Consider the following 23,010-nt stretch of genomic DNA (forward strand, 5'->3'; position numbering starts at 1 on the left):
CACCAACTGGCCCTACCGGAAACACCACACCCATTTCCACGCCAGCAAATATCTCCAGCGCCGCTACATGCAAGACCCAATGCCAAGCCAACCCCTCTTGCAAATCGTAAGCTCTCTCCCCCTCTCTCCCTATCTCTACAAAACACTAGAATATCAGTGACGAGTATATTATGATTAGGTTTGAATTCGGCACTCCATCACCGAACGGCAGCCCCACCTGCCGTCTGTTCTCCGTCGCGGCCGCCTCCGTGCCTACATCAACGAGCGGGCAGAGTTTTGTTGTCTATGATGTGGGATGCTCTATCTAGGCACGAATCACACCACATATAGTTGAGATTGGGGCTCATTAACTTGCTACCTCACTCAGGTCGGGATTCTCTTTTGTTGGGGCGTAGGATGGTATGCTACTGGGGTGGGAAAGGAGGTTGGTGCATTCAGAGACTCAGTGGGAGGAGTTCGCATTTTTGTTTTGATTTTTGATTTTAGCAAATATCTGTCGTTACCAATCTAAGAAAACTCGCCAATCTATGGTCTGAGCAGGGAATTAGTCCTCGCGACTTTTTGAATTGTAGTAGATAACTTCACCAACCACTTCAAATACAATCATAATAAATTGAAAGAAATTTGAAACCGAACATTTTGAACAAGATGCCGTCTTCCAAATCTTTAAGTTCGCCCTCTGCGCGGAGGCGTCACGCGCGGCGTGGCCCAACTACCCCGCACCTACCCACCCGTCGCCGATGCGTCTAACAGCCACAAGCGCAGACCGAGTATATTGTGAAAACGTTACGTCGCCTAACCTCACTCACCCTGCTCACCCCTCGGCTCACCCTGCTCACCCTACTCACCCTCGGTTCACCCTCGGTTCACCCCTTAAGGCGGCAAGGGGCTTAGATTCCACGCTATGCCTATTAGCACGATTGAGAGTAATAGGCAGGTAGATCACAAGCTTATGTATAGTAGAGCGGACGGGATGCCTAGTTCTCTTAAGTCTGTGGTTGTATGTGAAAACTAATATTAAAGAGCAAAGTAAGTAGTACTACTTCCTTAGCATATAAATGAATATTAAGTATTAAAAGGTAAAAACATATAATAGTAGATGTTTGCTAGTAGCTACCTACCTAACTACTAATCTACTAATCTTAAGCAAGCACCTAGATAATAGTTGAATTAGTGCTATCTAGCTATGTAGGTAAATAACGCTACCCTTACGATTTTGGTTCCCTCACTATCATTAGGTTGTCCTACTAGATATGCCCTAACCTAGAGTAGAGCCAGCTAAATGGAACTATGTCCTGCGAGCTACTAAAGCTTTGAATTTCAGCATCAAGCCCTATAGCACTATTACTAGTAGTTTTATTCCTAATATATCATTTAGTTGTCTACACTCTAGCTTCACTTCCTCGTCCACTTTCCTATCCACTTCCTTACCCACTTCCTTACCCACTTCCGCTCCTTACCCTCGACCCCATTCCAATCAACTACCTCCCTCGCCCTTCTGACAACTTTCAAATACACAGGGAATAGGCATGCCATCCCTAGAGCAACAGCGACGATCCAGAAACTCCTGCGCACCCCCATCTTGCTCTGCGATGCGAACAAAACCCATGGTCCCATGGCGCCACCCCCAGTCCCAGCTGCTAGCATCACCGCACCCCTCTTTGTCGCGCGGCCTAGACCACGCAAGGCGATCGCAAAGATGAGGGGGAATACGGGGCCTTCAAAGAAATATAACCCAACCGTCAGACCCAACACCGTATTAGGGTGGGTTGTAGCGGTGTGTGAGGGAAGCGCCGCAATAGTTATAGATATGGCCATGCCGCCTAGGAGAGAGGCGCAGAGAAGTTTGCGTGGGCGAATAACGAGGCACAACGCGCCGCACAAAAAGCGTGACACCGCAAAGACGCTGTGGCCAACCAAGGATATGTTTGGTAGTGTCAAAGAAGGGCTGAAACCCAGATCATGGTCGGCGAAGAGGTCAGAGAACCAGAGGTTGACAGTTTCCTGTGCGGCAACATACAGGAACTGTGCAAAGACACCGATGGCAAGCGTTATAGACACGACTCTAAAGGCGCCAATATGCGTCAATGTCCTTGGCTCTATGATAACTCTGTTCATAGGCAGAGATCGAGATCGTGTTGCCCTCTGCAACTCTTGGTCAGTCGCTTCCGGAAGCGGCATGTAGTAAAAGAAGAGACCGAGAATGACCGCGAGGTATGAGATAGCAAGGTATGTCCACTGTACGCCAATTAATGTTGAATGTTCTTTTACACTCGCAAAAAGTACTTTAGAAAGAAGCTCGCTAACCACGCTTCCGATAGCCTGAACCCCCTGTGCAAGCAGTAGTCGCATCTCACCATATAATGGCGGACCGGCAAGAGCAAGGAAGGGATTCGCGGCCGTCTCGAGAACGGAGAGACCGAAGCCTACGACGAAAGTAGATATGACGAAACCAGGGAAGGAAACGAGAACCGCAGAGGGCCAGAACATGAGAGTTCCAACGCCATACACACAGAGCCCCGCAATGAATGTCACCTTAAACCCCCCCCTTGTTAACGCATACCATCCTAATGATAAGGGTCCGAATATATACCCGCCCCAATATGCTGATAGTAAGCCTATGCCTTGCGATACAGCAGAATGCGAAATTGCCACTATCTGTGAGTTCAAGTGGTTGAGAAGGCCGTATGAGAAACCCCATAAGAAGAAGAGGATCGTAACAGCAGTGCAGTACCTCCACGAGTCCTCCGAGGAAAGATCTGCCAAACATTTCGGGCGCCGGATATTAACAAAACCGAAGTAGACGCTACCGGAACTAGAAGCACTCGATTCTTGTCTGGCCCGCATATTAGTTGCCGTGGTTGGTATAGTGATAAACTCTATATCGTCGGCTTCAACCTGTCGCCTTGCTTTAGCCGCGATCGGAGCTGTTGCCACGATATTCGCAGGTGGTATTTTTCCTTGCAATGTCGATTCCGGAGATGGATTGCTACCGTCCGTATTATCAACTTTTGCAACAGATGCAGTGGGTGTCTCGTGAGAAGAATGGTGGCGAGTCGGCTCAAGCAAAATCGGAAGAATCCTCTTTACTATCGGCTTCAATGTTGGGATGCACGCACACACAATACCAATATTGACTTCGACCGCTGTCCACATTAAAGAATATGACACGATAAACGCGTAATCTTTCTCATCTCCTAGCCCAATCGTTGAAGTTGGTGACGCGGTCAAAGACGAGACGTCTATCATGGCCTGTTGCAAAAAATAAACCCGAATCACATCCACAATCATTACAAATATTCCCAAGGCGAATGTAAACACCAATATATTCTTTTGCCTCCGAGGCATATGTATTCCAGTAAGCATAGGTATCGGAAGTACCAGGATAATAACATCGGTAACGATTGTAATCGGTGTGGAGGTAAGATATAGCGTGATGATCGGAATGCATTTTGCTAGATCATTATGCACGTTGAAGGTCTTACTGACCGGTCGACACTGGAATATATAGAGGAGTGTCAAGACCAAACCCCCCGCGTTGACTAGCACAAGCGCTGCATATGAAATAATTCGAAAAAGTTTATTCGTAACCCTCGATAGTCGCAAGTAAAAGACTAAGAGGCTTGACTTCGTCGCTACAAGAGCTGGATTCTAGTAAGTATTAGCTGTAGCTCGCTTTATATTGCCTAGTCCATCCTTTCATTTTCCTCCTAACCTAAGACCTTTTGTGGATATACGCACATAAAGCACACTAAATGCATATATGCATTTCTTTAATGGCAGCACCCACTCGTCCTTGATTCTTGCATCTGGCTTTCCTAACCCTTTTCCCGTCGCAAATACAACCACGACACTAGCCCCCAACGATAGTATCCAGCCGATAACAATTAGATAATCGTCGAATGTTATATGCTTGACGATAACTGCACGGCTTATCAGTCGTCCAGCTATTAACACCGTCGCGACGGAAACCGTGACAATAGTCACGATTAATATCGTGGTGTTGCGGTCCGAAAGATTTATGTCGTTGGGCGAGGAAGAATGGGGGGATTCAACCGCCATCTGGGACAGCCCAGCGACGATTGCATTGCTTGTCTAGGATTCTCTCTCTATTGAACCGACGTCTACGTCTAATGTCCCTCAGCTTTGATTTTTTGAGGGGCAAGATAAGCAATTTATGTTGTGAACAACCGAGTCGACGACCTGCGTCGTCTTCAAATTATGTCGCCGGAGCTACGTCATGACTTGTATTCCTTAGCCACACGTGCACCAACTTTCGGAACGGGATGCTACCAAACACGAAGTAGAGGTGCTAAACCCATGTGAGCTAGGGCTCAGAAACCGTACCCCGCTTGCCGTCTCATAGTATACTAATATTCTAAGTAGTAACTATAGGTGGTAGTACCTATAGGTAGATGCAACTTATAAGATCGTTCTAGGTAATTGCTATCTTATGTCCTATTATAATTTACTTACATTATTTACTAAGTGTCTTTAGCCTCTTAACACGTTAGTTATTAAAAATAATTTTGCCTTTTACCATTTATACTTTACTCTAAAGTTAGCCTTCTAAATAGCTTTACTAGACCTCTGTTTTTCTAGATAAAATTAGAAGGGTACTAATTTCTATGCTAACGGCTAAATGGAAGATCTGCTGTGCTGTGTTGTGATGGGAACGTGGAGGGTTTGCTCGAATATCAAAATCGGGCTGCATGAGAATTCGATATGGGAGGTTTGTGTGATATCTCACGTACAAGACAGATTCAAAGCTCAAAAAAAGATATGGCATTTGCATTTTGTAAATGACAGGCAAGCGCATTAAGGCGCATAGCTATCCCTACGTATTAAATGGGCTTCTTGAGCTACGACCGCTCAATTTCACGGCATTCTAGGGTATTCAACATCCTTCTCTACAGCCCTCTGTTACTCCTCTTTTAAGCACCTTCTCCACTACACCATTCAAGGCTAACTAAAGCCAGCCATGACCGTTTAGACCTTTGGAGCCTCGTCAGACAGACCAGCAGTCTTGTCCTCGGCGTGGTACGCATTCAGAGTAGCAAGCTTGTCCGGGTCAACGTTACCACTTTCAGTATGGTGGATATCCCTGTTAACACGGGTCTTCCACGCCGGGGTACCAATAAGACGCAGGGCGCCAGGGGTAGAGTCATCAAAGATGTTCTCAATCTCCTCCAGAGTCTTAGAGGCCGTCTCGGGGAACATGAAGAAGACGTGGATGAACATGACGGTGCAGAAGACACCGAACAGTATGTACACCTTCCAGGTGATGTTCGCGAATGCCGGGGGCACAAAGTAGGCGAGCGCAAAGTTGAAAGCCCAGTTAGAGCTGGTCGCGAGCGCAACAGCCTTTCCACGAACGCGGAGAGGGTACAGCTCGGGTGGGTAGATCCAGGAAACGGGCCCCCAAGTAGGCGCATAAGAGGCTACGAAAAGATATGTACAGGCGATGAGAGCGGTGGCGGGCTTGCCGGAAATGCTGAAGCTCTCAGCAGCGTTATCAAACTCTCCGGGACGGGGAGCGCGGGAGTAGGTCGCCACGAGACCGGCGTTGGCGAACATCCAGGTTGCCATCAGTGCGGCGCCAACAAGCAGTGTTGGGCGGCGACCCCATCTGTCGACCCAGATCAGGGCGGGGATGGTCATGACGACGTTGATGATGTACTGGATGCTCGAGGAAAGCAGTACGGCAGAGCCGACGTTGGCCATTGTGAAGACATAGGAAATATAGTACATCATGACGTTCATACCCGTCAGCTGCGACCAGATCTGCATGAAGATACCGACGTGAGTACGGTTGATCATGCCGGGCTTCAAAAGCTCCATATATGTAACGTCAGCGTTTTGGCGCTCAAAATCGACGGTGGCCTTGATCTCAGCAAGTTCCAAGGCGACGAATGGGCTGTCCACATCTCCCTTCGCGTGGACCAAAACAAGGACGTTGCGCGCCTCTTCCCAGCGGTCCTGACGTGCGAGCCAACGAGGAGACTCTGGCAGAAACAGCAAGAAGACGAAGAGAAGGATGGCAGGGACCATCTGGAGACCCCACGGGATTCTGAAAGCTGCCGTTCCCTTGATACTAGCAGTGCCGTAGGATATATAGAACATGATCATGATACCCCAAGTGATTGCCCACTGTTGACACCCCACCATGCGGCCACGCTTCGAAGGTGGAGCAATTTCGGAGAGGTATACAGGCACTTGTGCGGAGCAGATACCGACTTTGAGGAGTTAGTTGCTGAGAAACAATGGCTGTGTTCAATTTACTCACCAGAGAAACCGTTGATAATACGGCCAACAGCCAACATAGCAATGTTTTGCGAGGCACAGACAATAATAGAACCAATACACCTGCGGATTATTAGCCTCCTCTGCGCGATATTATACCAAGATGGTAGGAGCTATAGCGGGCTCATACCAGATAATTGCACCGACTTGAATCGAACGTTTGCGGCCAAGCTTATCAGAGAGGTAACCAGAGATCAGAGCACCGAGCCAAGAGCCACCAGGCATGGCAGCAGTAATACCACCTTGCACATCTGGCTTAGGACCGTAGCACTTGTTGACATCGTCTCCTTGAATTTGACTAAATACAGAGTCAGGATTCTTGGCTCGACAAGCAGACTAGAGTTGCTATTGCTTACTTGAAATAACACAAGTATGGTTCGGTAGAGATAATGGCAGACATGGAAGCAATGTCAAAACCAAACAGACCACCGCCAATAACGGCGACGGCCGTGATCACGTAGATGTTGCCCACGGTATACATTTTGGAGAATCCAAACGGCGAACGCAGTTCAGCGTATTTGTGTTCTCTTACAGCGGAATCGAACCCCTCAAGAGTCTCGGAAGCGTGGGGGAGAAAAAAGATCAGAGGCACGCGAGGATGAGGGGAAGCTGGGGTTATATGAGAAAAATGCGAGAGCTGGAGACTGTGGAGATGTGGGGATCGCGTCAGGTGTGAAGTCGAATAGGACCGATGTTCTGAACAAGTCGGCCACTACGCGCCTGGTATGGAAGTTCACCTGATGATCTGCTCGGACGCTATTCCCCCGTACTCCAACACAATAGGGGGACTGGGGAGAGGGTAGGATTGATAGACCCCGCTTGGCGGGGATTAGCCCACCATCCACGTTTTTTGGCCACTCGTCATGGACGGCGTTACCACGGAGCCGTCAAAGGGTCATGGTTGCATTCTCCCCACCGCGGAGGTTTGAAGGTGGCAGCGACTCCATGGTTTGGAACCCACTTAAATGTATGCGAGCCTTCAGCTATTGGGATCGATCAGCATAATCCTCCGCGCCATGTCCATTCACAGCACTGCTCGTTTTGTGGCCATGATCATTGAACATATCGGCTCCAAAGAGCTGTGGGGTTCAATAAGCACAGATGCATAACTCGACTAGTAGCAAAACAAGGTGACGTTGCCATTGGGATCAAGGTAATTGGATGGTTTATCCCTTGATCCGTTCGGCAAGAAGAGTAAAGACTCGCACTCTTCTCTCGTATATGTTAGGGATTAGTCGCCCATCACTTCTTTTCCTGGAGCTAACCCCCGCCGCGTCTGCTGTCGGCTAAGCCGGCAGCAGTTTGGTAAGGTTGCGCACCCCTCCATAGTCCCAGTATTAGCATCCCCGCACGTAACAACACTAACTTGTTTGTAGAGTAGGGCATAGTCGAGTATCCGGTTTTTTGTATTCCACGTACCAGAGAAGGTGCAGAAGGTTGCGCTGTGGATATATAGTCCTCGGCCATAACAGATGTATCGGGCAGCATCGCAGAATCCTCAAAAATCTATGGATATATCCCTCTCTCTGTTCTGTTGCTACCATTGTGTCGCGCTTGTTCACACGCTGTTGAACGGACCGTCGGAAGGCGGCACTACGGGATGTATTTGGTGGCGTTTATTTCCGGCAAGGGATCGTGTTCGTGGCGTTCTCTTCCGTCATCGATCGTGCGCTTACTTAGCCGGAAAAGCTTACTTCCTTGAAAACCCCCCAAATTGCCTTGCCAAGATGGAAGATTCGACAGGACTAACCGGAGTAATGGTAGCGCTCTCATTTGGTATTGCAGAACTCCGTATGCAATTGTAGCCGTGCCTGTATGTTTCAAAAGAGTAGAGCCAGTAGGTTTGAAGATTTGGAAATTATCTGGAACGACCATGGTTGCATTTATTAGTGGGACGAAGAAACAATGGATCTGGGGGATGGGGAAATGGGTAAGAGACTCCACTTTGTCAAGTTCTAGAATTGTGTCACGTGAATATAGAGCACATGGGCGACTTCCGTATTGAACTGGTTGGAAATCGACGTCAAGTCAGGTCATGTATGAGAACGAACAGGTCTATCTCTTTAATTAATGATCTTCCAAGATGCCTTTGGGTTAGTTTAGATATTGCCGCTGTATTTATTTATTGTGTTTTCTTTCATTCCAAGACTCTTTATTATTCGGATTTCTCACTTGGTTTATTATTCATCGATATCCATATGGGAATTGCGGCGTCTAGAAAGAATGAGAAGCTTCATTTTCATATTGATATTTGTACAAATCCAAAGACGCCATCCGTGCCGCTGCCGCTTGTATCCTGAACTTTTCGCATAACCTCCACAAACCGGAGCTATACTTCGCCAAATATTCCAAGCCGAATAAACAATACAAAGCCGGAGCTACATCGCTCTACGCTGAACACCCCAAGCCGAATAAACTCTCCACTCTCACGCCGATATCACCACCGATACACGCACCGGGTTCATCTCCCCCATCACTGAATCCTCCACATATACCTTCCAATCCCCTCCCTCGCCGAATCCTCCGCATATACCCGTCCCCAACACCGCTCCCCCATCTAACAACCCCCCAACCGATGAGTGCCCACAAACAGTGAGCTTCTCATGCATCAAGATAAGGTCACCTCCCCTCACACAGCACCCTTCCCAAACACCTCCTCCTCTGTGACTTCCTCCATAGCCACCGTCTCCTCAGCAACTTCCTCACGCAAGAACTCCAGAATAGCGCAAGCAGCGTAAAGGTGATCATCACCACCAGACCCATTCTTTATGATACCCTCAAACTCAGTCTCCTCCACGATGGGTTTGCGGCACTCTATCGCGATCTCTGGGTTGAACTCTGGATGCACTTGAAGGCTAAATACGCGTCCCGGTTTATATATGCCTTGGACATCGCAGAGTTCGGTTTGTCCCACTCTCACAAAGGCCTTTGTTATGGACTTAGCGTTTACTCTATCTTGGTGGACGAGCTGAAGCCGCATCTCCGAAGGGGAATCGGGATTTGAGCCCACCGGTCCGAACCTTGCGAGGAACTCGGGTGACAGTTTGACCAGCTGAATTCCAAGCTCCCATCCCTTAGGATTTCGGGAAACGACGGGAGGAAGGTCGGTTTGTGCCGGACCATCTTCAGATGCCTGTGGGTGTTAGTTGAAAGCCGATAGTAGAAGAGCCGGAGCGAGGGTTTCCGAGGGGATTCATACCTTGAAAATGGCATTGCAAATGACCTGATGGCCAAAACAACTGCCAAGTAGCTTCATATCAGGTCTATCTTTGTATATTTCTACATTATTGTTAGAAAGTTCTTTGAGGAATTCGACAGCGGTGTATACATACCCGCCACAAACGAAACAAGTTTCAGCACCCATGAATCAGTGTCATATGCTCCGGCTCCTATTGAATCTTTTGTTAGCTTTCGGGCTTGCAGCGGCATAGTACGGCTCATTTTTACCAGAACCAGTAATCACGACAGCATCATAGCCGTCCAGTGATTGGCGACGAGGTAGCTGCCCTTTTGTGGCATCGAAGGTGATATAAGATATATCACTATTGTTCCACCCAGGGATGGTAGAAGACACCTCTTGCAACATCTCCATTAAGATGTCAGAATAGCCTCCCCTGGTCTCGAGGATACTTGATGGTGGATTTCCACACTTAATGCACGCAATGAAAAGTTTTGTGTGATCCTGTCCCATCTTAAGGAACAAGAATATAATACAAATAAAAGTATAGTGATGTGTATAATACTTATAATCCAATGCTGTGATGAGTGGAATGGGTTGCATACGGAAGCAATGGCAAGAGTTGAGATGGAGTCAAATATAAAGGAAAGCAAGCTAGCCCCCACCTCCAGGCTAGAGAGAGTGAAATTTACAGAGTGAATTCGTCTATAGCTACTTTCTCAGCTCGTTTGCTTGCTATTCTATGTGGTTTCCATGGAGAATCTGCTTCGGTGAAGCAGCCCCTGTTTCTTTATCCACCAGGGTGGTGGCCTAAACAAAGGGGGGTGCGTTGTGGGGCCGAACTGCAAATGGAGAATTATCAGGTCTATCTGATAAGGCAATGGCCCTTGTTGCTCAGCATGGAGAGTAGCAGCATAAGTATCATAGAGTAGATTAAAACTTATGAACCTCGAGGTGGAATATGATGATTATGAGCCCATGATGTGCGTTAATTTGGATCCTATCAAAGAAAATTACGTCCTTGTCATTTATATTTATTTGGCAGGTGCAACTGACGGAGAAATCATGGTTACCAAAGAAGTAATGGAGGTTCACAATTATTTTACCATGGCAGGTGCAACCCACGGCAAAGGCGTAGTTACTGAGGAAGGAACGATATGTTTCCAATATTTCAACCCGGCAAGTGCAACTGATGGGGGAAGCATGACTGCTGAGGAACTAAGGGCTTAAAATATTCCAGCATGGCAGGCGCTGTTGATAGCGAGAGCGTGGCTACTGAGGGAGGAGCGATTGTTTTACAATATTTTAACAAGGCAGGTGCAACCTGGGGAGGCTTGGCTACTGGCGAAGGAACGATCAGTTCACAATATTTACAACGTGGCAAGAGCTAGGTAAGAGTTATGGATTGTTCATAAATTGTGTGTATTCTATCTACAACTTTGACTTTGACATCTTCGGCGCACTCGATACCTTCGGGTGGTCTCCTGCCAGGTCAAGCCCAGTCAACTTCTCCAGCTCAGCAACAGCATCATATGCCTGCCCCAGGTGCACCTTGATAGTCCCAAACCCAACCTTCTTCGCCGCCTTGAGGTTCTCTCCAATGTCATCCAGAAACACAACGTCCTCTGCCTTGATCCCACTCCCCAAGTTAAGTCCCTTGCCTTGTGCCGAGGCATTCTTCTGGGCGTACTCGTTGACGGCACTAAGCGCCAAGTTATAGATTGCGGGATCCGGTTTGCGAAGCCCGACATGTGCTGACGAGATAAAAATATCAAAGATTCCGCGGACCTCATTCGCATCGTTGTACTCGTGCCCCTCGGGAAAGATGATAGTGTTGCTCAGGGCGGCAATGATATATTTGCCGCTGGCCTTCAGCTTCTTCAGGGCTGGCCACATCCATGGGTCCGACGCCCTGGAAGCACCCATCATCTCCCAGAAGAGCCATTCTGCATCTACCTGAGGCAAAGGCGGGATGGCGGTGACTGTCTTGCCTTGTTTCTGCATGGCCTCCGTGTAGAAGGCCTTCCAGCGGAGCGGATCACGTAAGTCATGGCTGAAGCCCGCGAAGAAGTCCTCGTCGCACTTGATTTCTCCTCGCTCCAGCTTGTGCCATGCTCCATTAGGAGCGGTCTTGGAGAGCGAGTGGTTTACCCATCCTGGGGGGATGTCGTTCCTTAATTCATAATTTAAGATTTCTTGGAACGGAGAAACGACCTGGGAATGTTAGTTTTCTTCGGCGATTGAACATGCTTAGGATACGCCTTGGGCTGGAGAGATACGCCGGCCACTGGACTCTGTTTCTCTGCACTATATGCCCAAGCTGGGCATCTGGAGATGGATATGCCTGAGAAACTGGGACTTGGAATGCGGGGTATAGTATGGCAGGAGGACTCACACAGACGCCTCCGATGTCGAACAAGATAACCTTTGGCTGCTTCTTCGGAGCCATGAGTGCTTCGACAGTGCCTAGAGCAAGTTCTACTAAATGATGTGCTTCCTCTGACATGGTTATGATATCTTTCTGGAAATGGGCATCGTGGCGATTCTCAAAAACCTTAGCCAGCAAGGTCGCCAAATGGGTAACAATTTGATGCCGAGGCTCGGTATGATGGTTGAACCTTTCGCCGGTCTTACAGTACCCGGATTACCATTGGAGCCCTGCATTTAAGGCCGTGCACTACGCTCAGGATTTTATTGGAGCCCTAAATATAAGGTTGTTTAACATCAGTCGAATTTTATTGTAACCCTAAATATAAGGCAACATTTATCTTTGGGTGTTTCAATTTTGTTTGTGCCCCATATATCAGGCTGTTATCGTCGCCGACCATGAATAAAAACTCGAGATGCATTGAATACCCACCCTAAATAAGCGAAAAGTTCGCGCACAACTTAGAGACCTCACCCCACGATCAAGAGTCTTCTTCTCTTGACAACGCCCCTTCGACACAACATTCCAGCAATTGTGCGGCCAATCTATCAAGATGGTAAGTTCATCAACACCGTTCAGCATAGCATGCTTGAACGAGAATTCCGTGGATCTCGAGGATCTACGTTGAATGGGTCCATGCAAGATGCTTCGGATGAGATCTGAAGCGCAAATTGCTGACTCTGGTTTTCTTCACAGCCTTTCACCAAGCTGGTTAAGAACTCCGCGTACTACAGGTAAGAATCAAGTCCTCTCTCAGTTTCGAAACAATCGCATTGCTAACCTCAAATAGTCGCTTCCAGACTAAGTACAAGCGCCGTCGTTCCGGAAAGACCGATTACTACGCTCGCAAGCGCCTCATCACCCAGGCCAAGAACAAGTACAATGCGCCTAAATACCGCCTTGTGGTTCGCTTCACCAACCGCGACATCGTGATGCAGATCGTCACCTCCGAGATCTCCGGAGACAAGGTCTTCTGCGCCGCCTACTCGCACGAGCTGAAGGCCTACGGTCTTGAGCACGGTCTTACCAACTGGGCCGCCGCCTACTGCACTGGTCTTCTGATCGCCCGCCGTGTCCTCAAGAAGCTCGGCATGGACGCCGACTTCCAGGGTGTTGAGGAGGCTGACGGAGAGTTCACCCTCACCGAGGCCGCTGAGGATGAGGACGCCCGCCGCCCATTCAAGGCCTTCCTTGATGTTGGTCTTGCCCGCACCTCCACTGGTGCCCGCATCTTCGGTGCCATGAAGGGTGCCTCCGATGGTGGCATTCTCGTGCCCCACTCCGAGAACCGCTTCCCCGGTTTCGACATGGAGTCCAAGGAGCTCGACTCCGAGACCCTCCGCAAGTACATCTTCGGTGGACACGTCGCTGAGTACATGGAGACCCTCGCCGATGACGATGAGGAGCGCTACAAGTCCCAGTTCCAGGGTTACATCGATGATGAGATAGAGGCCGATGGACTTGAGGAGCTCTACCAGGATATCCACAAGCAGATCCGTGAGGACCCATTCAAGAAGGTCGAAGGTGCCGCCGAGAAGAAGGACAAGGAGGAGTACAAGAAGGAGTCCCTCAAGTACAAGGGCCGCAAGCTCACAAAGGAGGAGAAGGTCGAGCGCGTCAAGGCCAAGATCGCCGAGCTCAGAGAGTAAATTTCTGTACCGGTGTCTTGAGACTTCTGTGCTCTGTTTTTTTTTCTCTTTAGTGCTTCATAGGTATACCAACAACAATGAGGCGTTCTTGAGCATTTGGCTTTCCAAACGATTATGAAACTATGAACTATGAAACTTTCATTGTCTGCCCTACCCTGTGATATATAGATGTTGTGAGCCCGTTTCATTATCTTTCGCTGTAAATTTCAAAGACACCTCGGCGTAGAACATCCAGCTACACAACGTTGCATATACATATATGTAGCCCAGTCCATTCCCAAACAAAGGATATTTGATAGGAATTGTGGAGGAGGGGGGTGGTGTTGAGGTAAAATGCAGTACGGATGAGGAAAAGATGAATTGGGGTTCAGGAGAGATATTCTCATCTATTAAACTATCAAAGCTATCAATTATGAGACAGCACTGAAGCACTCACATTGATAATATGTTTAGCTGTCAGATTGTACAAAATCCCTCGCGTGTTATAATAAATCTCTTAATATAAATAATAAAATGGTAGGAGATACTAATATTACTATCCCCGTAGAAATTAAAAACAATGTATACTCTCAGCCCTCAGATTATTCCCAACACCTGGCAGACTTCAATACATCCTTTATTGGCTTTCGTAGGGCCCTGTGACGACTTTGCAATCACCAACTTGTCCACCAAAAATGATAGGTTAAAACTCGTGACGGAGCGGGCAAAAGGAAACAACTACATACGTCGTCACAATGACCAGTTGAGGAAAGTAAGGGGTCGAGGTCGAGTTTATTCATGGGCGCTGATGAGCCAAAAGTTATCACTGTATGGCCGGAGAGAACATAGCCTAAAGCTGCCACCTGCCACTGCGGCCGCGATATTCTCATCACCGCCGCACCTCCCGCCATTAGTCTTCCCTCCGGACTTCCTCAGTCCTTTTGCGAGTCACAGCGAAAACTCTTTCGCTGTCTGGAAACATTGGCTACCCCCGATTGTTTGCGGCGCTGGACTGATATGGATGCGTGGTTTATTTTCAATAAAGTATACTTAGTTTGCAATAAATAAAGATTTGGCAATTTTAATTCATTTATTTCTGGCATAATTTATTATAATTTTTGAAATTCATTTTTCAGTCGCTGGCTTCGCTCAAAAATACCAAGGCTTACTTCCTTAAGAAATCCCAACCTTATCATTCATTTTGATGAATGCTTACTACTCTGTCGATATTTGAGATATTATGTGCTTGAATCGGGGGTTGACGACTTGAAGTGAGAAAAAACATAGCTCGTCACGTGCCCCCCCCCCCCCCCAGCGAGACATTCGCACCTTGCCTCCCAACCCAGACCAGTCATCGCACCTTCTCACCCCAAATCAATCCCCATAGTACCCTCTGTCCCTCCATCTCCCAATCATTCCATCCCCGTACCTAAAAACAAAAGTGCAAAAAAACTACAAAAAAGATGCCCATTCTCGGAATCGAACCGAGGATCTTCTCATATCGGACACATTCGGTTTACGAGTGAGACGCTGTACCACTAAGCCAAACGGGCTACTTGAATTGAAAGCATGTGCCCTAGCTGGACTTATCAGACGCCGCTTGGTCCCTCCTGCCCTATCTTTCAGTCTCCATACCTCCATTTCGACATTCTATCATTTACGCACTTGTTCCCCAAAGGGAATTGAATTGATGGATGGATTGATTGATTGATGGGCGTTGACACGTGCAACCGCGTACAGCTACGATGAGTCGATGCGTCTTTCCCCGACACCGCGTTAACCTTGGCAAGATCAGAAGCACAGCGGGTAGCTACATGCATGACACCTCCCCTATTTCCCCCGATCCCGATACCTCTCCCCGCATACTACTATATCGTGCACGTCATTGAGGGGAAAGTGTACCGAGGGGTAAACAACCTCGAAGCACGGGGCAGCTGGAGAGAGGGGTTGATGGATGGGGATGGGAATGTGAAGGCTGGATGGGCGATACCGGGACGAGGGGGGGGATGCACATGTGAGGCCGACGACGCGCCTGTTTTCGTGGATTGGGGGATGGGGGACGGGAGGGCGTGCGAGGTCGGCGTGTTTGGTGGGGAAGCTGTGGGGAGGGAGCTAGAGGACTGCACTGTACTCTATTTTCTCTCCGCATTCTGGGAAGGGATGGTCTGGAGGGACTGGACTGGTAGAAGGTTGGCATGCATGGGATTGAGGTTGGGATGGGGATTTGGACGGGGGGATACAGTATGGAGGCGGACATCTACCTACGCTTGCGATAATGTCAGCCTTGTGGTACGAGGCTGAAGGAGTCAGTCGTCGTCGGAGGCTGCCGATCGGGGATTTTCTCCCTCTCTTCCTATTCTGAAGAATGACTGCCGGCCGCTGAGCGATTTTACGAGTGTCGGAGACCTGCGCTCCTTGTGGCACGGATAGGGGGCATACGCATCGTATTCCTCGAGACGAGACCCAGCGCCCACGGCGTCGAGCACGCGTACATGCCACGGAACTCCGCCGAGGCGACTCGCTCAGTCACCAGTCGGGGGATTGGCAATTACCAAATCGACCCGCCCGTACTCGCACGCTCCAGGCGTCCAGAACAACTACAGTTACAATACTTAGGGCTTGGTAGTGGCAGTGGCGGCGAGTACGGTTGCGTTTTGTACAGGCCCGGGAGAAGTCGGGCTTCGCCGGCGGACATGTCACCGCTAGTTAGTCTAGACTGACTACTGGGGTGGTTGGGGGAGGGATGAGGTGCCGGAGCGAGGCGTTTCAGCACCCCTGTCCGGTCGTGGTGGGTGGGGTTGGGATGGGGCGGCGATCGGGTCGGGGATCGCCGCGGGAAGTCGGGATTGGGATTCTTTGCTTTTGCGGTGGTGGTGAGGGAGAAAGAGATGAGAGGTGTCACTGGAGAGGGAGGGCATGATGAGACGGGATGGGATGGTGTGACTGGCGGGAGAGAGAAAAGGTTTCATGGCCATGAGGAGGATGTGTGGGAGTGGGAATGGGTTGAGGTGCGCGAAAAGGCTTGGTTGTTCTTGGGGTCTCAGGTGGGTTGAGGGTTTGTGGATGATCGGGGAGGACGACAACTCGCCGAAACGGGACGGGTGGGGAAGGAGACGAGAATGGCGTGAGGGCTGGAAGGTGGAGGAGAAGGGAAAGGTCGAGAAGTGGAGAAAAAAGGGGAGATGGGGATGGAGTGGGGAGAGGGAGGTTACAGTGGTGGTGGTGCTAGGAATGGAGGAGTACGAATGCTCGTACGAGGATGGAAAGACAACAAGTCTAGGCTTGGCTGGCACGCGAGGGAATTCCCGATGTGAGAGATATTTGCGAGATTTATTTGTGAGATATTTGCGATATTTGTGATCGTTACGTTATATGGTCTCGGACGAGGTCTCGCACTGCATTTGTTGGGGAAAAGGGGAGAGTACGATTGGGGAGTCTTGGGGAGTATTGGGACATTGGGACAGATGAGGACAAATGAGTGAGGGATTGGGGGGGGGGATGAGGAGGAAAGAACAAGGATGCCGGGATTTTGGAGAGTAGACTGGGTTGAGTTAGTAGCGTTAATAGCGTATGGAAGTTATGGAAGTTGCATCCCCACCCAAGTAATCTCCACTTGATTACATTTTCATCCTTCCTCGTCCCCCTGCCCACCCCCCTACCACTAACTAACTCCCCCTACCTACCTCTCTCCCCAGTTGCCGCTTCCCGGCTCTCTCTGGAGGACATGAATACATAGCATGGGCATATAGGGTACATGTATTTATGCGGCGACAAAGGACACAATGGTGGAGAGTTTCAAGTACCCCAGTCCGATGATGCGCGTACCGCTGTCGTCTCAACACGTAGCGTAATAGGTGTGGTAGAGACCAGACAGCCGGGAAAAGAATCTCCCAACAACGGTGACAGCAACGACAAGACTACGCCACTACTAAGACTACTAGCACTAACTACTACCACTACTAGCACTACTAACACTAAACTACGCTGTCGCTGCCCCTTGGCAATTGTTCCACACACATGTACCGTCTGGGGTGTCCCACCACCCAATTTCTGCGGTAATCCCTCTCGGCAGGTACTTTAGTCATGCACAGGCAGAGTAAGGTAGGGTACACTTCCCGTTCACAAGGCAAAAATAAAAAAAGTTGGGGAAAGGCTGCAGCTAGATGTACCTTGCCATACGATGTAGTACTGTACTGACTACTGTACAGAACTCCGACACAACGACTTTCCCCGATCGCGGCATTGGGAGTATCGAGATGGGGATCAATATGACTCTACTTCACCGACGGATCTCAATTACTCACCGTTGAGAAGGCGGGCGTTTGTGTGCTTTGTGCTCTCCATTGTGACTGTTCTCTCTCTGTGACTCCCTACGCCGGACCGGTGCCATGTATGTAAGTTGCCGTCTGTGTCTGTGTGTGTGAGATTCTTTGTCATTATTGATTGACATTGCTCTTGCTTCTGAGATATTTTCTTCTTCTGTTACTATTCCTTGACTAGTATATGTCTTGCAACCGTGACATCCCTCACTCACTAAGCCTCACTACTCATCATCCCAACAAACACTCATCTCACTATTCCCTACGGAGCACTCTCGAAACCGCTGAATCCGAAACTGGGCATCAAACAAATTTCCAGCGCCCCGACCCGACCCGAACAAGCATTTCACAAGCTCTCACAGCACTCTCTCCGGCCTCTCACAGGCTCTCACTGCCCATTGACCACAGGGCATCACAGGCATCACAGGCCATTACAGCCCATAGAAGGTCCGAAGAGAACAAACCACGCACACCGGTTCCACTACTACCGCTACCTCCTTCTCACTTCGTCTCGTCTTTGGCTTGTCACCTCTGGGCTCTGACCCCAATTGCCCCAAATTGACCCCAATTTGTCAATTTTGTTCCCCAAAGTCACAGTCCCAGACAATACAGCAACAAGGACAAGGACTGTTCCTGCCCTTTCCTCCGTCTTTTGCCTCCCCCTTCCCCGCCCCCTTCCCCTTTTGCCCCCTTCTTCCCCTCCTGCCTGTGCGTTGGGCGCCAGAATATGATTTCCACTCTTTCCGTGATATCCCGAGCCTCGCCCAATTCTGTTATATGCAGCCCGCCTCGGTCCGCCGTTCTTGGTCTTCCAAGCTCATTGACCAGACCCAAATTATCTCGCCGCTCTCCTCCGCATCCGCACCCGCACCCGCAAGTCACCACCTCAACCACTACCACAATTCAAGCCACTCAAGTTGCTCCAGTCACAACTACTCACATCCACTGCCGCTACCACCATTACAAACACTATAACCACTACTACCAACACTACTCCTCCCGCTACCCACACGCCTACATGTCATCACGATCATCATCCGCCTCCACTCACTACACTAATTCTCACTCGTCCTCTCCTTCTCGCTCACACCATTACTCACATTCTTCCCGCTCTTCAATGGCTTCTTCTCCTCCTCCACCTTCTCTCCCCCATAGCTCTCAGTCATCCGCCGTTCCAACTCCTACTTCTTCAACCCGCTCTATATCACCACCCTCCTCCGTCTCTAGCGCTGCATCCCTCCTCGCATCCAGGAAACGAGTCTCACTTTCTGAGAGACACTCCTCCAGCCCCCTCTCCTACGTCGACACCGCTGCCATTGACGCACAAATGAAGCTGGCATCTTTAGATCACCTCGCTGGATACTCAACAAAGGCATATCCTGCACCCGTCACCCAAACCGCAACCACAGAATATACTCCCAAAGATATGGCGAAGGGATATCAGGTTCTCCGCGAGCCGGCGTGGAACAAGAGTAGGTCTCTCCAAAAAACCCCTAGATCATCCCAGAATACTCCGGATCACCCCAGAAATACCCCGAGATCCCCAGTGATATGCTCGTATGACAGCAATTGACTCTTTACCATAGGCACGTCGTTTACTCCCGAAGAGCGTGTGACAAAGAACCTCACTGGGCTCATCCCCCACGTTATGGAGAACATGGACACCCAGGTGATGCGTGCCATGAAGATGATCAACTCGAGATCAACACCCATCGACAAATACCTATACCTGTCGACCCTCAAGTCGAGTAACATCGACCTCTTCTACCGCGTTCTCATCGACAACGTTGAGCAGCTCATGCCCCTCGTCTACACACCCACGATCGGCGACGTGTGCCTCCAATACTCGACTCTGTACACCAGACCCGAGGCCCTATACATTTCCATCAAGCAGAGGAATTCCATCCGCACAATTCTCAAGAATTGGCCGTATCCCAATCCGTCGATTTGCGTGGTGACTGACGGTTCCCGCATCCTCGGTCTTGGCGACCTCGGCGTAAACGGCGTTGGCATTCCGGTATTTCCCCCCAACCCCATCTTCCCCTCACTTAATCAATTCCCCACCCCACTCTCTTGACGCCTCGTGCTAAGCCAAGTCTCAGATCGGAAAGCTCGCGTTGTACACTGCTGCCGCCGGTATCCACCCGGAGAAGACTCTCCCAATTGTTCTCGACTATGGCACCAACAATGAGCAGAACCTCAGGGACCCGCTATACCTTGGCCTCCGCCAGAAGCGCGTGTCCGTCAACGAGGCACGTGAGTTCATGGATGAGTTCATGGAGGCCGTGACCGATGTGTACCCGGATATGGTCGTTCAGTTCGAGGACTTCGAGACCGAGAAGGCCTTTGCCTACCTCGAGAGGTATAAGCACAAGAAGGTCTTCAACGATGACATCCAGGGTACCGGAGCCGTCATCCTTGCTGGGTACGCATTTCCTTTCCCTCCTCGTCGATCTATCACATATTAACAAAACCCCTAGCTACATCGGAGCCGTGAACCTCTCCAACGTCCCCATCGAGGACCAGAAGCTCGTCTTCATGGGCGCCGGCAGCGCCGGTGTCGGTGTCGCCAAGCAGCTCCTCGAGTACTACACCCGCCGCGGTCTCACCGACGCCGAAGCTAAGGACAAGTTCTACCTCGTCGACACCAAGGGTCTCGTGACCAAGGACCGTGGCGACCGCCTCGCCGAGCACAAGAAGTTCTTCGCGCGCCACGACAACGCTGGACACCAGTTCAAGACCCTCGAGGAGGTCATCGAATACGTCAAGCCCACCGCCCTCGTTGGCCTCACCGCCACCCACGGCGTCTTCACCGAGTCCGTCGTCCGCGCCCTCAAGGCCTCCGTCGACGCCTCCGGTGCCGGCCGCCGCCCCATCCTCTTCCCCCTCTCCAACCCTCTCACCAAGGCCGAGTGCACCTTCGAGCAGGCCGTCACCTGGACCGACGGAACCGCTTTGTTCGCTTCGGGATCCCCATTCTCCGCATTCGAGACCAAGATCGGAGACGTCACCACCACCCACTACCCCAACCAGGGTAACAACGTGTACATCTTCCCCGGACTCGGCCTCGGCGCCATCCTGGGTAAGGTGTCCCGCGTCACCGACGACATGGTGTACACCTCCGCCCACGCGCTCTCCGGCTGCCTCAACAGCGAGGAGATCGCTAAGGGACTCATCTACCCGCATATCAGCCGCGTGCGCGACGCGTCTGCTGTTGTGGCGAGAGAGGTGATGAAGTGTGCGCGTCGTGATGGCGTGAGTGAGTTGCCAGAGGAGACGTGGTTGGAGTGGGAGGAGTGGGGAGATGTGGCGCTGACGAACTGGATTAAGGCCCAGGTGTATGATCCTGCTCCGGCTGCCGGGAGGTCGGGGAAGTTGTAGATCTGTGGTGTGGTTGATCTGAGGTTGATGTTTTCTTTTTCTTTTGTTTTCTTCTGTGGATGAGGTGATTTCGTGGTGGTTGATCCGATGAGTTTGCTGGTTCCTCGTGTTGGTTTGTCATTGTTGTTGACGTTTGCCGATGATGATGATCAAACGACCGAGGAACAAAGGACAGACTGTCAGGAAGTTAGTGAATTTGTTGGTACAGAGCGGGAAACTATGCATTCAATCGGCGGCGGCGGGGAAAAAATTGGGAATGGAATGGATCGGTGGGGGTAACAAGGAACGAAATGAGAGAGAGAGAGTTGATACCACATTTTCTGTATTTTTCGCTGAGCGGGACGGATGGAATGGATGAGCGGAGACGAACCGGGAAGACGTGTGTTTTTTTTGCGCTATATTTCCGTTTTTCTTTCGACCTTTTTTAATTGTGTTGTTTTCGTTTTTAGCTAGATAAGTGTGTTAAGATGGGTGGGGGCCGGGTGGTGTGCCCATGGTTAGGTAGTTTCCAATCTGATGAAGATGAAGATGGAATACTTTGGTTTTGGATTACTTGTGTGTGAGATGTGTGAGATGCGAGGTGGATGTTGAAACGTATGATGGATGGAGTTTGGTTGAGTGTGTATGGAGAGAAACACTTCATGGTCGCTGCCATCCGTCGTGGTAAGGAGGCCTGACTCTCCAGTTCAGACAGTCTCTTTCCCCCGCCCAGCACTGTTCGACTCTGTTGTGTCTGGAGCGTTAAGGTGATTTCGGCGAGACTGTTAGATTTCGCTACACCTTCTTAATCTTCTGTTTGACTTGGATATCTCTGGGAGGGTGGCGAGAAAGAAGAGGTGCGGCGGCAAGAAAGATGGGGGGTAGTGAGAAAAGGAAGAGGTGGCCGAGAAGAGCGAGTGGTGGTGGTGAGAAGTGGGAGGGGGTGGTGAGAAAAGAGGGTAGTAAGAACCGCCCTTCGATTTTCAAGCCGAAATTGGCTGGCCGGGAATTCTTTCGGCAGGTGTCTTACTCTCTCCTGATCCATTCTATTTCCTTTCGCCCGAGCCGCGTCCTCTCCTAAAATGCTTCTCCTGGTGCCCTGTTGTTCGTGGCCGGCGGTTGGCTTAAATAAAGGAGCCAGCCATGCTGCTGCCGATAATGGGGTTGCCTGTGTGAGAGACACGTGAGGGTGCGAGATGATGTATTGTATATGCCAGCTTTGTTCAACACTGAGATGTCTAGAATGTGTTTCTCGAACACACTCTACGACCTATGGAGATTCGCAATACCCTCGAAATGTTACCGGGAACGTATACGCACCTCAATGACTGCTCCATTCCTGCTCTTCATGTCGAACTGGCTCTTGGAGATGTAATACCATGGCATCCTGGATTTGTATATTTTGTAGACAACGATGGGGGCGAAGCTGATACCCTATAGAATCTCATTCACTTCTTGGAGCATCGTCGATATTTAATAAGGTTGGCCTGGGCAAAGTCGAGGTTGAATCAAACAAACTCAGAATCGCAGATTTCATGTCCGGATCCTGGAGCATGTAAGAAAGGATCATGGTCCTCATCTATCCGCAAATATGGTGGGTGCTTTTCGTGACTGGCTGGTTTTGACAGAATCAGGGTGGGTGGTAAGAAAAACGGAGGGGTGGTGAGAAAAGGTAGAGACGGTGACAAAATGGAGGAGTGATGGAAAAGAGAAAGGGCTGCGAGAATGGGGGTATGAGAACTGGGAGGGGCAGCCGGGAGTCAAAACAATGACAAGCTAACACACTGAATCTGG

The 23,010-nt window shown here is 49.9% G+C and overlaps 7 protein-coding genes and 1 non-coding gene across 8 annotated transcripts in view; 3 read left to right on the plus strand and 5 right to left on the minus strand.

Moving 5' to 3' along the window:
• The window catches only part of VE01_01207 (uncharacterized protein), a gene marked incomplete at its 3' end in the record, with an annotated part of 1,085 nt that extends 777 nt beyond the window's left edge, over positions 1–308 (plus strand). The window contains exon 2 of the mRNA XM_018270733.2: positions 150–308. Within this exon, the coding sequence (XP_018134404.1) occupies positions 150–308 (159 nt within the window). The remainder of the gene's footprint in view (positions 1–149) is intronic.
• Positions 309–1,395: 1,087 nt separating this feature from the next.
• Positions 1,396–4,150, minus strand: VE01_01208 (uncharacterized protein; the record flags this gene model as incomplete). The annotated part of the gene is made up of 3 exons (XM_018270734.2): positions 3,742–4,150; positions 1,444–3,651; positions 1,396–1,398 (listed from the first exon to the last, which is right to left on the minus strand). Exons 1-3 carry the CDS (start codon positions 4,060–4,062, stop codon positions 1,396–1,398), a joined length of 2,532 nt encoding a protein of 843 aa, XP_018134326.1. The 5' UTR covers positions 4,063–4,150.
• Positions 4,151–4,634: 484 nt separating this feature from the next.
• VE01_01209 (uncharacterized protein) lies at positions 4,635–8,187 on the minus strand. The gene is made up of 4 exons (XM_018270735.2): positions 6,660–8,187; positions 6,434–6,601; positions 6,287–6,366; positions 4,635–6,236 (listed from the first exon to the last, which is right to left on the minus strand). Exons 1-4 carry the CDS (start codon positions 6,782–6,784, stop codon positions 4,990–4,992), a joined length of 1,620 nt encoding a protein of 539 aa, XP_018134327.1. The 5' UTR covers positions 6,785–8,187; the 3' UTR covers positions 4,635–4,989.
• A 745-nt stretch (positions 8,188–8,932) lies between these two features.
• VE01_01210 (uncharacterized protein) lies at positions 8,933–9,895 on the minus strand (the record flags this gene model as incomplete). The annotated part of the gene is made up of 4 exons (XM_018270736.1): positions 8,933–9,436; positions 9,503–9,582; positions 9,636–9,692; positions 9,751–9,895. 4 exons carry the CDS (start codon positions 9,893–9,895, stop codon positions 8,933–8,935), a joined length of 786 nt encoding a protein of 261 aa, XP_018134520.1.
• Positions 9,896–10,871: 976 nt separating this feature from the next.
• VE01_01211 (uncharacterized protein) lies at positions 10,872–12,134 on the minus strand. The gene is made up of 2 exons (XM_018270737.2): positions 11,877–12,134; positions 10,872–11,695 (listed from the first exon to the last, which is right to left on the minus strand). The coding sequence occupies exons 1-2, from the start codon at positions 11,985–11,987 to the stop codon at positions 10,913–10,915; spliced, it is 894 nt and encodes a 297-aa protein (XP_018134519.1). The 5' UTR covers positions 11,988–12,134; the 3' UTR covers positions 10,872–10,912.
• Positions 12,135–12,366: 232 nt separating this feature from the next.
• RPL5 (ribosomal protein L5) lies at positions 12,367–13,909 on the plus strand. The gene is made up of 3 exons (XM_018270738.2): positions 12,367–12,465; positions 12,606–12,643; positions 12,700–13,909. Exons 1-3 carry the CDS (start codon positions 12,463–12,465, stop codon positions 13,556–13,558), a joined length of 900 nt encoding a protein of 299 aa, XP_018134518.1. The 5' UTR covers positions 12,367–12,462; the 3' UTR covers positions 13,559–13,909.
• A 1,091-nt stretch (positions 13,910–15,000) lies between these two features.
• VE01_01213 lies at positions 15,001–15,090 on the minus strand (the record flags this gene model as incomplete). The annotated part of the gene is made up of 1 exon: positions 15,001–15,090. It is a non-coding gene; the product is annotated as a tRNA-Thr (tRNA).
• A 2,815-nt stretch (positions 15,091–17,905) lies between these two features.
• VE01_01214 (uncharacterized protein) lies at positions 17,906–22,492 on the plus strand. Its single transcript, XM_018270739.2, has 4 exons — positions 17,906–19,328; positions 19,443–19,873; positions 19,959–20,281; positions 20,337–22,492. The coding sequence occupies exons 1-4, from the start codon at positions 18,584–18,586 to the stop codon at positions 21,235–21,237; spliced, it is 2,400 nt and encodes a 799-aa protein (XP_018134524.2). The 5' UTR covers positions 17,906–18,583; the 3' UTR covers positions 21,238–22,492.
• Positions 22,493–23,010: the final 518 nt, after the last annotated feature.

Source organism: Pseudogymnoascus verrucosus, assembly GCF_001662655.1.
Source record: "Pseudogymnoascus verrucosus strain UAMH 10579 unplaced genomic scaffold scaffold_3, whole genome shotgun sequence".
NCBI lineage: Eukaryota > Fungi > Ascomycota > Leotiomycetes > Thelebolales > Thelebolaceae > Pseudogymnoascus > Pseudogymnoascus verrucosus.